The 17,326-nt window shown below is 33.9% G+C and overlaps 1 protein-coding gene and 1 pseudogene across 1 annotated transcript; both read right to left on the reverse strand.

Annotated features, from left to right (window-relative positions):
- Positions 1-534: 534 nt before the first annotated feature.
- LOC102585826 (isoflavone reductase homolog) lies at positions 535-3,058 on the reverse strand (annotated as a pseudogene).
- A 2,722-nt stretch (positions 3,059-5,780) lies between these two features.
- On the reverse strand, positions 5,781-7,947 carry CP100 (isoflavone reductase homolog). Its single transcript, NM_001287994.1, is given in 6 exon segments — positions 5,781-5,855; positions 6,021-6,218; positions 6,325-6,528; positions 6,641-6,878; positions 7,257-7,391; positions 7,737-7,947. Coding segments are annotated over 5 exon segments (927 nt in total). The 5' UTR covers positions 7,920-7,947; the 3' UTR covers positions 5,781-5,855; positions 6,021-6,051.
- Between the last annotated feature and the right edge of the window lie 9,379 nt (positions 7,948-17,326).

Genomic DNA, 17,326 nt, shown 5'->3' on the forward strand with positions numbered 1-17,326 from the left:
GATAAGTTAAAGAGTGCTTATAAACACTTAGTTTAAGCTAAAATTACAATAATAAATCAAAATTGAAAAATCAATCAAAACAGGCTCTTAGCCAAAAGTTCGAGGTGTTACAGGTTCACATTGTAGAAATCCAGACAAGACAAGGGGACATGGTTCAGAATAATCAAAACATAGGTGAAGAACCAGTTAATTTTTTCAAGAATCAGTTCATAGAGACAGTAAAAATCACTAACTTTAAGGGCCAATTTTTTCAAGAAGCAGTTAATTTTTTCAATTATCCTTTTAGTTATTTGGTTATGCATCTTATTTGATTGTACTTAGATAGCCACAAAAGTTATTAACCCAAAATATCACAGTAAAATGATCTCCAAGTGGCCAACGCATAAGTAATTACAAATGTTTTGAGAATATAACTGTCACTCCCTGAGACTACCCCTAGACGTGACACGGTGCTTAGAGCCACAAGTGACTCCAAGCTAACCTCATGGCATAGCATGACACTAAGAATAACAAAATCAACATAAAAATGAGATGTAAATGCAGAAGCTAAAACTGAGAAATATTGGAATAAGCCCATAATACTCAAAGAGTCTATAGACAACATAGCATGGCAGAAACTAAACTGACTGTCTGAAAGCCTCTACTAACATTAGTTGCTAGGACAAACCCCTAGCTAACTCTAGCATGTCTGAAAACTGGAAGTAATGACTGAAAGGAAATCATTAGTGGCGTCCTTGAGGAGATGAGGACTCACCAACAGTGGTGCAAGCTGATACAAATAACACTAACCACGAGCTAGATATGGAGCGCCAGAACCTATATTATAAAACAGTATAAGCAAAAAAATATGCGATCAATACTTGGAATGTACTGAGTATGAATGAATGCATGATAGAAAAAGGAAGAAATACCAAAGAGTAAACTGAGAATTTAAAGTGTAGAAATATCTCAAATGGTTTACATCTGAAAATAACTAATGTAACATTATAGAAAGGGAAGGAAGCCCTTTACCTTATGCTGAATAGGAAGGAATTCTAAATTTTCAGACATACTGGTTGAGAATCTCATCTACCGGCGTATATTTAACATCAGGATAAACCTCTGATGCCTCTACTCCAAATGATGAGTCAATTTCAAAATTAGTGTGGTCACCCTTCACAAAAGCAGTGTGACAGATCGATAATAGCACATTCAATGGAACCGAGGCTTCTGCAAGAAATACAATTACATCAAGACGACTTAAGTTTATGTTGACTGAGAAAATATCACTTTGATGATCTAATTAAAGTGAAGATCAAGAGCACAAGGCCTTTATACCTTGTATGTTCTTGAGAACTTGTCACTCTGGTACATATATTCTTTCAAGATTCTTTCCAGTTTTCTTCTCCCACAAGGATACCAACTCATTTAATGTAATTATATTGTGTGGAGGCTTGATGTAGAGGATTTTGTTAAGTGTTTTTGGATCATCGACAGCATTTATGGTATAGGTGCCAATGTCTTCTTCCTTGTTAAAAACAGCTGTAGTTACAAAAGGAATTCAATGACGGTAGGAAAATGTGTCTTTCAGCTACTACAAGATGATTGACTGATGCTTCACGCATTGAACAAATAAATTATCCAATTAATGGGAAATTTAACAATTACGATTTCAAGGAAATATCTACTTTACTGCACCGTGTTTTTTCATATGAAAAACTTGTTGCAAATCTGAGTTTACCTTTAGTATTGCCATCTCCTAAGATGACAACTTTATCTTTAGGAGGACCTACAGGTCCAGGCTGTGCCAAATTTGGAAGAAAATAACCAGCAAAAAAGAAGTTGACCACATAAGTGAATGGTATTCCTTCAGCCTCAACAATGCGGCGAAATTGAGCTTTAGTATTATATGTTGTTTTAGCAGGCTCAACAGCATGGACACGATCTACATCATTTCCAAATTCAGAGGGAAAGAATCTCTGTAAACAAGAGACATTAAGAAGAAGTTATTTTGCTAACTCAACCAATATATACTGAATCAGTTGCAGAGCAGCAGAGGATAGAACTTTCCATGTATCTGAAAAAGGATCCCACAACAACATTTATCAAACAGTAAATAAAGCTCATAATTAGTCATATTACTCATAAAGTAAATAATCAGAATAATAGTGATTTAAAGTATGTGGGCTTGGCTTGAGAAAAAGGCAATGAGTGCAGTAAAACAACACAAATGATACAGGAAAAAGCCGACCTCACCTCCTGTTATCTCAATTTTATATAAAAGATCAAACCAATTGATTTACCTTGACATTGCCAGCTTCTTTGATAGCAGCAATTATCTTGACCTGATCAGCTAAAAGGGCATGACCTACCGTAGAAATCACAACATCCACTTGCTTTATCGCCTTCACCAAACTATCATGATCATATAAATCTCCCTGCATTTAACCACCAATTATTACAAACGTAATTATCATTCCCAAAAACCAGTCACACAATGAAATAGACTAACAAATCAAAGTGAGAGTAGATTAAAAAAAATTACGATTCCGGAAAATTCAACATAAACGAGCTGTTTTCACTTTTTACCCCAAATCACTCAAAAAATTCAAATACAACTCAAATAGAATCATTTTTTTCACTTTGAAAATAAAAACTACTTTTTTCCATTTTTCATGACCAAAGGCCTCTTTAGCTATAAATCCCAAATCAATGCCTGAATTGAAAAAAAAATGATACATACATGGAGGAAGGTGACGCCAAAACTCTTGAAAGTATCGATGAGTTTGGTTTTGGAAGGATCGGAAAGAGTGGATCTTCTGACGAAGACAAATGTATGGTGACCAGCTTTAGCACTAGCTTCGACGATGAACTTTCCGATGTAACCAGTACCGCCGATGAACAGAATCTTACTTTTTCCGGCCATTGAATTCTAAATTGGTAAAAAGCTTTGATTAATGCCAGTATTCATTAGACACAGAAATATTATAGAGTTAGATTACGAAAATACCCTCTTACTTTGAATGAATTACAGAAATGTATGTGGTGAGTTAGTTAGGGAGTTCATGAATCTGTCAAAGTTCAGTTATCAAATGTTTCGTTTTAGGCTTTTGATTCAAATTTATATAATTAAAGAATGTGACATATTTTAAGTGGTTAATTAACTTATGTACGTAATGGACATTTGATAACACAAGCAAGAAAAAAATTAAAATTTAAATCAACACTATTATTATGAATACTTTATCATGTGTTCAGATGCTCAATTAAAACAAGTTATAATTTAGGCCAAACACATACACAGCCCCTCAAACTTGGCCCCATTTTTCATTTTGGCACTCCAACTTAGCCTTGTTCCATTTTAACCCTTGAACTCCATTTTTTCTGTTCCATTTTAACACGAAATACTATTTTTATGATTTCTTTATTTTATATATATTCTTCAAATGCAACTTCTTATTTTAAATCGACACGTGTCAGTTAATTTTAGTTAAAAAAAATAAAAATTAACAAAAATTAAAAATAGACGTGTGCCTGTTAATTTTCATAAAAAAATTAAACATTCGCGAACGAACATAAAAAATTTCAAACAATAATAATATTTTTTGAGATTTCTCTGTATTTTTGCATGAAAATAAATTGACGAAAGTTCTTTGATTTTCTTTCTTAAACATTCAATTAAATTAAATAACACTACTTATTTATTTTTTCTTATCATCTAGGCTATCTAAATTTAACGCAAATACTCACTTTTAATTTTTAATATAAATCAATACGAATAAAAAAACTCATCTTCAATACGAGTAAAAAAGACTCTTGTTCATTGCTAATAACACTACTAAAAAATGTTAAAACTCGACTTACTTTATTAGGTTGTCGGTGATTTTTAAGAAAGAAAACCAACACAATTTTGTCGGTTATTTTTCACACAAAAATACATAACACTCTTAAAAAGAAATTATTATTTTTAAAAAAGAATTATTTTTTGTTAATTTTTATTTTTTTTTTAACTAAAAATTAACTGACACGTGTCGATTTAAAATAAGAAGTTGCATTTGAAGAATATATATAAAATAAAGAAATCATAAAAATAGTATTTCGTGTTAAAATGAAACAGAAAAAATGGAGTTCAAGGGTTAAAATGGAACAAGGCTAAGTTGGAGTGCCAAAATGAAAAATGGGGACCAAGTTTGAGGGGCTGTGTATGTGTTTGGCCTATAATTTAAGCTAAATAAAATTGGTTGGCAAACTTTTAAGACTGTTAATATGTTAAGCCTAGATGTTATGCTCTTCATTTCAATGTATTACCCTAGATGTTAAGCCCTTCGTATCATCATCATCCATTCATTCATTTCATATACGGGACTATCTTTTTACCTGATAGAGAAGTAACTAGAGAGGTATTAGAGGTCTCGAAGGATAGCTCAAATGTGCATAAATGGGATTGATGGTGGAATGAAGAGGTCGAAATAAAATAGGAAGCCAAGAAGGTTACTTATAGGGCGTTAGTGGAAAGCTTAGATGAGGAGGACAAGGGGAGAATAGTCTATAGAGAGACGTATAAGGTGACGAAGAGGGAAGGGAAGCTAGCGCTAACCGGTTGTAACACTATATATAGTATATTCACGTGTTGTGAAACTAGGGTCAATACCAATAGAGAGAGAAAAAGCTTATTCATTTAAACCTTTGATTAATATAGTTACTCCATATCTATACTGGTCGAAGGCAATATATAATCAATGAAATAGTCGAGGTGCAAGCAAGTTATCTACAACCATTGTTAAAAAAGTAGATACCACTAGAATTAGAAAATAATAGTTGAGAATAAAGAAACTTTTCCAAAATAAAATATAGGAACATCACAAATTTTCACAAATACTGATTATCTCATCTACCGGGGTACGTATATTTAACATTAGGATAAACCTCTAACGCCTCTACTCCAAATAGTATGTTTTGGAAGTAGTATTTAACATCAAAGGTCCAAAGCTTGAGCACTTTTGCTAACAAGATCATTTCTAGGATGCTATATGAGAACTAGTTGGGCTCATGATCTTAAGGAATCAAACTGGTTTAGTCAAATTTTCAAAGGAAGAAGCATCACAGAGAAATGAGAATGTCCAGTGACTCAAAAAATCATAAGAGACACTAATTAGAGAAACAATTTTCATAATGTGGTGGTAAAATTGGATATGACTAAAGCTAATGATAGAGTGTCACAAATATCATAAATTACAAGAATAGTTAATATTATAAAGCTAAACTTAAGGGGAGGATTATTCTTTTAGTTATTTGGTTATACATCTTATTTGATTGACTTTGTTGGGAAAATAAACCTAACTCACTTTAAGGGGTAATTTGTTGTACTTCAGATGGCCAAAAAATTTATCAACCCAAAAAATTGCAGTAAAATGATATCCAAGTGACCAACGCACAAGTAATTACAAATGTTTTTGAGAATATAACTGTCATGCCCTGATGCTACCCCTAGACGCGACACGATGCTTTGAGCCACAAGTGACCCCTAGCTAACCACATGACATAGCATGATACTAAGAATAACAAAATCAACACAAAATTGAGATGTACATGCGGAAGCTAAAACTGAGAAATATCGAAATAAGCCCATAATACTCAAAGAGTCTAATATCTGAGAGACAACATAACATGGCTGAAACTTAACCGACTGTCTGAAAGTCTCTACTAACATGAGTTGCTAGGACAAATCCCTAGCTAACTCTAACAAGTTTGAAAACTAAAAGTAATGACTGAACGGAAATCATAAGTGGTGTCCTCGAGGAGATGAGGACTCACAAACAGTGGTGAAAGCTGATACGAATAGCACTAATCGTGAGCTGGGTATTGAGCATCAGAACCTATATTATAAAACAATATAGGCAAAAAAGTGTGTGGTCAATACATAATAGAAAAGGTAGAAATACCAAAGAGTAAACTAGAATTTAAAGTGTAGATATATCTCAAAGAGTTTACATTTGAAAACAACTAATGTAACATCATAGAAAAGGCAGGAAGCTCCTTACCTTATGCTTAATAAGAAGGAACTCTACATTTTCAGACATACTGGTTGAGAATCTCATCTATCGGCGTATATTTAACATCAGGATAAACCTCTGATGCCTCTACTCCAAATGATGGTTCAATTTCAAAATTAGTGTGGTCACCCTTCACAAAAGCAGTGTGATAGATCGATAATCCCACATTCATTGGAACCGAGGCTTCTGGAAGAAATACAATTACATTGAGACCACTTTAGTTTATGTTGACTGATAAAATATTACGTAGATGGTCTAATCAAAGTGAAGATCAAGAGCACAAGGCCTTTACCTTGTATGTTCTTGAGAACTTGTTCCTCTGGTACATATAATCTTTCAAGGTTCTTTCCAGTTTTCTTCTCCCACAAGGATACCAACTCGTTTAATGTAATTATATTGTGTGGAGGCTTGATGTAGAGGATTTTGTTAAGTGTTTTTGGATCATCGACAGCATTTATGGTATAGGTGCCAATGTCTTCTTCCTTGTTAAAAACAGCTGTAGATACAAAAGGAGTTCAATGACTGTAGGAAAATGCTTTCAAGGAAATATGTACTTTACTGGAAAGTGTTTTTTTCATATGAAAAACTTGTACCAAATCTTAGTTTACCTTTAGTATTGCCATCTCCTAAGATGACAACTTTGTCGTTGGGAGGACCTGCAGCTCCAGGCTGTGCCAAATTTGGAAGAGAATAACCAGCAAAAAAGAAGGTGGCCACATAAGTGAATGGTATTCCTTCAGCCTCAACAACACGGCGAATTTGTGCTTTAGTATTAAATGCTGCTTTAGCAGGCTCGACAGCATGGACACGATCTACATCGTTCCCAAATTCAGAGGGAAAGAATCTCTGAAAGTTAGAGAGGCCTTTAGAAGAAGTTATTTTGCTAATTCAAACCAATATATACTAAATCAGTTGCAGAAGATAGAACATTCCATATATCTGGAAAAAAACCGCAACAATATTTATCAAACAGTAAATAATTAGTCATATTGCTCATATATACACAGATTGAGAAAAAGAAAAGAAAAGAACACATTCTGCCTCAATTAAATTACTGCAATCTTCAAAAGAATCAGAATTTTCACAGCAAAGGCTAGCAGATCCTGAAATTAAGCAATTCCAAGCACTATAATTTAAAACAACACAAAAGATACAGGAAAAAATCAATCTCACCTCCTGTTATCTCAATTTTACATAAACAAAAGTTGAAACCAATAAATTTACCTTGACATTGCCAGCTTCTTTGATAGCAGCAATTAGCTTGACCTGATCAGCTAAAAGGGCATGACCTACTGTAGAAATCACAACATCCACTTGTTTTATCGCCTTCACCAAACTCTCATGATCATATAAATCTCCCTGCATTTAACCACCAATTATTACCAACTCAAATTTATCATTCTCCCAAATCGCACAATGAAAAAAACTAACAAATCAAAGTGAGAGTAAATCAAAAAAATAAAAAATAATTACAATTCCAGAAAATTCAACTTGATGGAATTTTCAGAAATTTGAAAAACACATACAATCTCTTTTCACTTTTTTTACTCCAAATCACTCACAAAATTCAAATACAACTACAATTTTCAAATATCATTTTTCCGCTTGGAAAACAAAAACTACTTTATCAAAGCATGACCAAATGTCTTCTTTAACTTTAAATCCTAAATCAATGTCTAAATTGAAAAAAAAAATGTTACATACATGGACGAAGGTGACGCCAAAACTTTTGAAAGTATCGATGAGTTTGGTTTTGGTAGGATTGGAAAGAGTGGATTCTCTAACCAAGACAAATGTATCGTGGCCAGCTTTAGCACTAGCTTCGACGATGAACTTTCCAATGTAACCAGTACCGCCGATGAACAGAATCTTACTTTTTCCGGCCATTGATTTCTAAAACTGGTAAATCGCTTTGATGAGAGAGAGGAGTAGAGAGCCAATTGTTACTCCTAACACTCAAAATGGCACGCTTTTATAATTGCCAATAGTCATTAGACACAGAAATATTAGGGATTTAGATTACTTTGAATGAATTACAGAAATGTATGCAGTCAGCTTGTTGGAGTTGTTCATGAATCTGTCCAAGTTCAGAAAAAATAGATTTTAAGCACTTTTAAAATTTCTAGAAGAGTGACAAAAAAAAGAAAAAAAATTAAAAGTCAAAAGTAGGTATCACTTAAAAAAATTTCATCCAAACACCTCCTAAATTTTATTTAGACTCAATTAAATATTTGAATACATGATAAAGTTCGTTTCTACTAGATATCTTCCATTCAAATTTTGGAATTTTTGTTTAACATGACTTCGAATGTTCATTATAGCTTATTGAGATTGAGACCAATTTATATAATTAAAAAATGTGACATATTTTCAGTGGTTAACTTATCTACGTAATTGGCATTAAAGAACACACGCAAAAGAATCAAAATTTGAATCGAAAGTGTTATTAGGAGCACTTTGTTAGGTATTTGGTCAGATGTTCAATTGAAACATGTCATAATTCAAGAGTCTAATTTTATTTTATTTTACAAATTTGAAAGATTGTCAATATGTTAAGCCTAGATGTTAAGCTCTTCATCTCATCATCATTCATGTTATTGATGTATTAAGCCTGGATGTCAAGCTCTTCATATCATCATCATCATCCATAATGTTTCCTCTTCCCAACCTTGAACCTCCTTATTGATACTTTGCCAATAGAGTATCTTCTACCATACCTGGGATGAGAACAAACAGCGAAAGAATAAATGATTATGGCTCTCATCTTCAGCTCCACATAGTACACATTAGACATCTTCCACACACACCCATGTTGCTAATCGATCCCTTCTGAGTAACCTACTTTGTAATGCCAAGTATAAGATGAAAATCCACTTAGGACAAGTTGCATTGTTACAAGTAAGTCTCCTCCATTCCACCTTCTGGTAGTATCCTCCAAGAGTTTTATGGAGGGTTTTTTTTATAGAAAATTTGTCAATCTATTTGACATAATCCTTATTCCAGCCAATAATCTTTATTTCTTTGTGCATATGGAGTATCTTCCTCACCATCCATGAAGCTTGAGGTGCTAGGACACCCCACAAAGTCTCTTGTTTTCCATAATAAATGTGAATCCACTTCACCCATAGTCTATCTTTTTTAGTGCTCAAATTACATAGTAACTTACTTATTGCAGCTTTATTCCATGTTTGGATATCTAATAAATCGAGTCCCCCTGCAGTTTTAGGGCTACATAGTTGGTCCCATGCAATTAGTGCCTTCCTGGATGCATATATTCCTCTGGTCCAGTGTTTTAAAAGATTCTGTTGGGACTCGCTTCGGGGCTCGCCTTGGGGTGGGACTCTAGCTAAACTCCCCGAGACTTAAGTGTGGGGATTAGTTCTATAAAACTTACGCCTTAAGCGCCCGACTGTACGCCTGAAGTACGCCCAACGTCCAACGCTCAGGGCCTGCCTAACAGATCTTAGACAAAATTTGTGTTAAAATCTTTAGTTAACATTGTTGACCCTCATAATTCTTGAATAAATGAATGATACTTCATAATTTTTTAATATATAGAGATAAGAAGATTGAGAGTAACTCAAATAACAAGTTATAGTATCAAATCTTTACTATGTGATAACATTGTGAAAGTGATTATACATTACGTAACATTTCTTTAAAAATACGTAACGAAATTTTACTTTTTCAGTTATCATTGGTCTTCATGGTTTTGTCATAAATCTCAAAGTTATCATATATTATTTAACTATTTGAAAGTAATTTTATTTTTATTAATGATGGAGTGATGTTTTTATTATAATACTAGTAAGTTTTATTGATTATTTTCTTTTAGGGGGCTGAATTGTATAGTATGATTAAAAAAATATTTTTAGAAATAATAATTCTTTTATTACTAAAAAGTTAAGATATTAGATTATTTATACTTGTATAATCATGTTAGAAGTTTTATTTTCTATGAGTTTCATTAATCATGTTTGTAGTTATTTCAAACTTTGATGTATTTTTATAATTTCGTATTATTATATTATTATACTATATTGTAAATTAAAAATTTAAAGATCCATAGGGCTTACGCCCCACGTCTCGCCCTATACTAAGTAAAACGCCCCGCCTCACGCCCCCACCTTTTAAAACACTACTCCGGTCCATAAAAAGGTCCTACCTAATATTTCAATACATTTGACAACTTTTTGGAAAGTATAAACACTTGTGATCAGAACACCTAAATGGAGAACAATACACTCTTAATCAGTTGAGTCATTCCTACATAAGAGAGAAACCTGGAAGTCCATCTCTATATTTGACTCATGATCTTATCAAATGGTTGATACTGTAAAATAGACACCCTCTTAGTACTTAGTGGGACTCATAAGTAGCTAAAAGGTAGGCATCCTTGTGAGAAGCCTAGTTCTTGGAGGATTTATGTTTGTACAATTGCTGGCACACCTCCAAAATAAATGGAACTCTTATCAAATTTGCAACTACCCTAGAAGCTAGAGAGAAATCTTGGAAAAGCTCAAACATCAGCTTAACTGATTTTCATTCCCCGAGCCTACACCCTGGACGTGGCCGACACTCGAGAATCATTGCTGGCCCTAAGCGAACCCTTGGCTTGGCTCAACTCTCAGGGGAAGACTTACTCAATAATATAGGAGCTTTAAAAGCAAACTTTACTCAAACTGTCTCAAAAGGTAAACTCAGAATATTTTAAAAATAAAACATTCAACTAGCCAAAAAGGCAACTCAAGTCTTAAACATTAAACACTGGAAATGAAAAAGACTCATGAACTACTAATGTATATCTATCTATGAAGCCTCAAATACTATGAGGGATGTCGGGACAAAACCCCCGATCATCCTAACAAAACTGAAAATACTAGAAGTAGACAAGGGATCCTCCGGAAGTAAGGAGGCTCATCAAACAACTATGGAACACGACTGGACCAACGGAGTGTCGGTTGATGATCCTGATTTCCTGTATCTGCATCATAAAAGATGCAGGCCAAATGGCCAATACATGGAATGTACGAGCATGCAAGGGAAAATCTAAAACAAGACATAAGCTTGAACTGGAATTGAAGAAACAACTTACCTCGTCTCAACTCAACTCAACTTAACCTCAAGATTTACTCAAAACTACTCAACTAAGTTTAATATAAATCAGTAGTAAAGATGCATTATAAAGAAAAGCTATTAAAACAGTAGATAACAACTCAATGTATTATAAAATACAATATAACTCAGTTTGTATCTAAAAATACAAAATAATTATGTTTGTATATAAGAATACAAAATAAATCTGTGTGGGAGATTCTCTAACCGACAACTATCACTATGAGCTATGTGATGATACATCGTCTTGCTCATGCTGTCAGAACTGTCTTATACTTTACCAGAGTATAGGACTATTCACTAAGTAAATCCACTAGTCTATGCTTAAAAGCAATAAGGAATCATCTAAAAAAGTATGACGTTGGCTACATGGTTTATGAGGAATTTGAGTTATCTGAACTCATCCCCATATCGGTGTTCAATACTACTCCTAAAATATAACTTAGCTCATATGTTTAAAAACACAACTCTTTCTCTGGTTTGAGATTATTCCTCAAAATATTTCTCTTAAAAGAGATAGTACTCAAAACTGCTCATGAATTTTTTTGGAAATCGATGTTACCTCTCATCTTAAATGTAAAAACATTTATTCTTGGGAATACTTAGTTCCCATATATTCATTTTGAAAAATGAAACTTAACTCTCCTCCTTCTCAAACTCAAGTACTCAAGTCTTAAAACAAATTTAAAATGATTGTAAAAGACTTCTTAAAATGACTCGGACTTAAGACTTAACTCTTAACTCTACCTTGAATTTGAATTATGGATTCAAGGTTATGATTCAAGTTATGAATGATCTCTATATGTTTAGATGTATTTTAGAGTGTGGATATCTAGTAGAAAACATAGATAATATTTGAGGGAACCCATACGAAAAGAAGGACGGAGGAGTAGGGAACCTGGAGACCCTGGTGCACTAAATGGCGCGGGGCGCCAGCCCCTGAACTACTGAAAGTTGATTGGGGAGCACTGAGTGGCGTGGTGCCCCAGAACCCAAACTACATAACCCTTTTCCTGGCGCGGTGCGCCAGCCCCTGCCCAGAACTTCTTGACGAATTTTATTTTTCGTTTTCTGACCCTAATTCGCCTAGGATCGAATGGTTTCTTCTCCACTCACTTAGATTCGAATACCCAACGTAAGTATATGATAATATACTAAAAAAACCTCAAACTACTAACACTTATCTCAAGAATTCATCACAACCCCAACAATCAAGACTACGAATGAAATTTCAAGAAACTCTTCAAGAACACAAATCCTTCAACTTCAAGAACCAAATTTGCATTTAAAATAGCATGATTGGCATGTGGGTGAACGAACCCAACACTATGAGAACTCACATACCTCTTAGGGATCAAACCCTTGGCGAAACAATCCTTGATTCGCAAAAAAACTTGAAGAACGCTTTGAACCTTCCCTTTTTTCTCCTCTTTTCTCTTATTGAATTCTTTTCTAAAACCCTAAGCGTAATAAGGATTGGGAAAACTGAACCAAATCAGTTTAGACCCTTAAATATTTACTAAAAACGCTTAAATCTGAAAGGGTAAGAAAAAACGACCAAAATACCCCTCTTAAATTCGGGTAACTTTCCTTAACTGGACAAACATATTTCAACTGGTCATATCTCCCTCATTCGAACTCAAAACTTAGCAAACTCGGTGGCGTTAGAAAGAGGATTTCAAAACCTTTCATTTGATATCTTATGGGCCACCTAACTCATCGTGTAATGAAAGTTATGGTCATTTGAAGTTGATCCAAAACTCACAACTTAAGCATAACTTGAAACATTCTCAAATTGGCTCTTTCCAAATTAGTTCTTTATATTTTTAGCTCTTTCTAAGGTGGGATGTTACACTGACATAATGTCTCCTCTGCTAAATAGCAAAAGGTCATCAGCAAAAACTGAGCTGCACAATCTACATTTTCTCACACTATGGGTGGAATTTGAAGTTAGGATCATGCTTCAGCTTCTTGAGCAGCCTTGTCAAATAATCCATAGATCACACAAACAATGCAAGTATGTGTAAATTGGATTCCTCTACCCTAGTCTTTTATTTGAAAGAAAAGGGGTACAAGGATGCCCATTTATGAGGATGGAATATGAAACTATGCTAATGCATTGATATATCCACTCTACAAATTTCTCAGCAAACTGTAGGTACATCATTATCTATTTAAGGTATCACCATTAAATAGAGTCATAAACCTTTTTCATAGCTACTTTAAGCATACATATTGGGGACACTCCCTTCCTCCCATATCCTTTGACTAACTCATTAATTAGGATGATGTTGTCATTTATCAGCCATCTTGGTACAAAAGCTGATTGATTTTTATCCACCAAGACCTCCATCACACATTGCATCTTGTTTGTTAGAACTTTTGAGATTATTTTGTACAATAAAGTACGACAGAAAATAGGCCTATACTCGGATATTCTGGAAGGATGAGCTACTTTTGGTATGAGGTTCAAAGTGGTGCAATTGATGGCTTTACACATTTTACCTGTAATACAACATCAGTTATATCATCTCTTATGTTTACCCAAGCCTCTTTTTTTTTAAAGTAGGCATTAAAGCCATCACATCCAGGAGCTTTGTTATCATTTATACCCTGCAATGCCATTACTACTTCCTATCTGGTCAGATGTGCAATTAGTTGAGCTTGTTGGATTCTATTCAAGACTGGACCATTTTTCATTATCATTTGGTTTACAACATGCATTTGTGTGGCACAAGATACCAATAGCTATTTGTAAAAATCTATAATTTCTTCCTCAATTTTTGTTCTACCAGTTATAGACCTTCATGTATTTGTGGTTAAGCTTGTGATCTTATTCTGAGCTACTTTATTCTTCAAACTAGCATGGAAGTATGTTGTGTTCCATCCCCCAGTTGTAGCCACTGAACTCTTAGACTTCTGCTTCACTATACTCTCTTCAATATTTATCCACTTCTCTAGGTTTGCTTTAACCTTCTTCTCCATCTCAATGATGTCCCGTGCTTGTCCAGGGTGTCTCATGGTACTCTGTATATCATGCAAATGTTGTCTATACACTTTTATTCTACTTTCTACTCCTAGAATACAGAACTATCCAAATCTTCAGAGATCTTTTCACATCCATAAGTTTCTGCTATATCCCATACATTGTCCCAGTACTAAGTCTTTGTTGCTAGACCCTCTATACTATCCCCTAAAAATTCTCATGTTTTGCTAGATGATTCAAAAGCTTAAAAGGCTTATGTCTATTATCCTCTTCTTGCATCAAAGTAATACAAAGAGGGGAATGATCAGAACACCATGAATCCAATATCTTCACTTCTAATGGATTCATATCAAGAATTCATTTAGCATTCACCAAATCCCAATCAATTCTACTATAAGAGTGCTCATTAGTCCAAGTGAACTCCCTTCTATTATGTCTTACTACTGCAATGCCTGTGTCTACAAGAAATGAGTCAAAATCTTTAGGTTCACCTTCAAGGACTACAAACTCAATCATTCTTTCCTCAGCCTTGTGGATAGAATTATAGTCCCCCGTAGATAGCCAAGAGTATTGCTGATGCCCTGAATTAATATTTCTAAGTTTTCCCCACAAACTCCTTCTACCCTCAATAATGTGCAAACCATATATAGCAATAAAGAAGAACTTACAATTTAGAGATCTAATCCTCACTTCTGAGTGGATAAATTGTTCATCAATTACTAGTGATTCACACTCAATAACTTGAGGATCCCATATGATTCAGATTCTCCTCTTATTGCTACAAGTATAATTGTCTATTTTTGTCCACTATGGTGCAATTGCTTTCAAGACTTTAGTTGCTTGATGGCCCTTAACCTTGTGTTCAATAAGATCTATAATGCTAACATAATTTGTTCTAATAAATATGTTGGCTTCCTTCTGCTTATGAACTTTATTTGGTCCCCTAACATTCCAAGCTACTAACTGCATTATTGAGGGTTTATTATATTATTCCCCCTACCACACCAACATTACCATACTTATCTCTACCTCCTGCTACCACAAACCTTGTGTCATGGTCATGAAACACACTAATATCATTTGAAGTGGTTAGTTGATTCTTATTCTGGTGCATCCCACCTTTAGCTGTAAATTTACCCCTCACTTTATTCCATTGGCTCAATGGTTGGGTCTGCTCCTTGTCAACCATCCTTATATTTTCATTATGTCCAGGTCCCTGATTACAAATGGCATCTTGGGGGTTACCACTAGTTATACCCACTTCATTCTCTGCTAGACCTCTTTAGTTGCTTGCTTTTCATTCGCACACTGCTTCCACTCCATTTTTTGTTTTCCATGTTTAGATTTGATCTTAATAGCTGCATTCTCTTTATATTGACATGTGTGTCCTATGGTTAGGAATGTAGAATAATAGATTGGTACCTATAACCACATGTGTAAAGCTTCTACCATTAGGATTATCTACCTTTAGCTCCGTTGGCAGGGTTTTGGTGATATCCATCTCAATAAGTACTCTAGCGTAGAATATTCTATCCACATGTGTGGTGCATTCATCAGCATAAATGAGTATTCTCAATCCACTCCCAATTTTGTTTACTGATTGCACTCCAGTAGTTCAATGGTAAGTTAGGGAACTTAACCCAGATAGACATAACCTCCTTGTTAAAATCAAAATCAGACGACCATTTTTTCACAATGATGGGTTTATGATTTAGCATATGAACCCTGCATAAAGAACTTCATCCCTATCTTCAAATGTAGTGAACTTCACAAGAAAGTACTCATCATTATGGTAATAAACTTTAGGCTTCGCAATGTAATTCCAGTTAGCTGTTATGGAAAGGTAAGTCATTTTAATTGAAAAGGAGAGAGAGTAGTAATAGTGGAACTTAGTAGAAAAATCTCTCTAGAAACATGCCGTCAAAAACCTAATTCATATTAATCGCCGGAATAATGGCCATGCTGGCCGTTGGCCAGTCTCCTCCGATGGAGGCTAGGCCAACTACGCAAGTGATAATAGAGGATCCTTTGAAGAAATCCTATGCGAATATATTAAAGCCCCCTCAATCCCAATGCAAACCTATTACATTAAAACAAATTGCTTATCTACATTGGGAACCACAGATAGTGTGGGAAGAAGAAGAGGTGAATCAGATGATTATCAATGAAGATCTGCAGTATGCTGTAGTAGGAAAATTCTCGTATAGGTGGCCTGATATTCAAGATCTGAGGAAACTTATTCCGAAACAATGCGAGCTAAAAGGGGAGGTAAACATTGGGTTGTTGAGCAATAGATATATTCTGATTAGGGAAACAAGATTAGATGATTATGTCACTAAAAAAAATGCTCAATTTGTAGCAATTTATTTGTGGAAGTTTTAAAAACCTCCGCTATTAATTTATTTCGTGACGTTTATTCTAACCCTTACTAAATAAATCTTGTTTTGACAATTTTATTTAGGAGGTTTGAAAATTGCCGCAATTTTATATTATTCGTTGCAATTATTAACCCCCATAAATTTATAAATTGGTTAATTTTAGAAATAATATATTTTTTATATATCTTTTATTTTTGATATATCATAAATACTCATATTTTATAATTTATAACAAATAGCAATGAAATTTAACTCATATACACGTCATTCTCTTTCTTCAATTTAATAAGATGGTAAATTTATGACCCTATACATTGTATCTATTTTATTATATCTATTTCAACTTCATTTAGTGTTTTATTTTATATATTTCTACTTTATATTAATTTCTAACAATTATCTTTATTTTTGAAATTTAATCAAAATGTGTAATTAACGGAAATATTTTTAACATAAGCCAACCAAAATCCAAATAAAAGGCTTATCTTTTCCCCCCAAAATTAAAAATTTCTAAGGACTAAATTAATTCCCCCCAAACAAATTTAAAATAAAATCAAATACAAACTCCCCCCTTCCCACCACAAAATAAACTCCCAAATCTCTCCCCCACTTCCCCACTTTCACTATTCCACGATAATAACTCAACCATGATATCTCCCTTCTTGTTTTGCTTTTTACCTATTTTATTCTTTTGTCAATTTGAATATTTTTTGTTTGTGTGATTTATTTAATTGTCTTTTTCTTTGTAGGTTTTTTGAAGTACAATTTTCAAAGCAACAAGTTTGTATAACATGTGTATTGGTTCGTAATATTTT

This window comes from Solanum tuberosum, unplaced genomic scaffold, assembly GCF_000226075.1.
Source record: "Solanum tuberosum cultivar DM 1-3 516 R44 unplaced genomic scaffold, SolTub_3.0 scf00112, whole genome shotgun sequence".
NCBI classification, from domain to species: domain Eukaryota; kingdom Viridiplantae; phylum Streptophyta; class Magnoliopsida; order Solanales; family Solanaceae; genus Solanum; species Solanum tuberosum.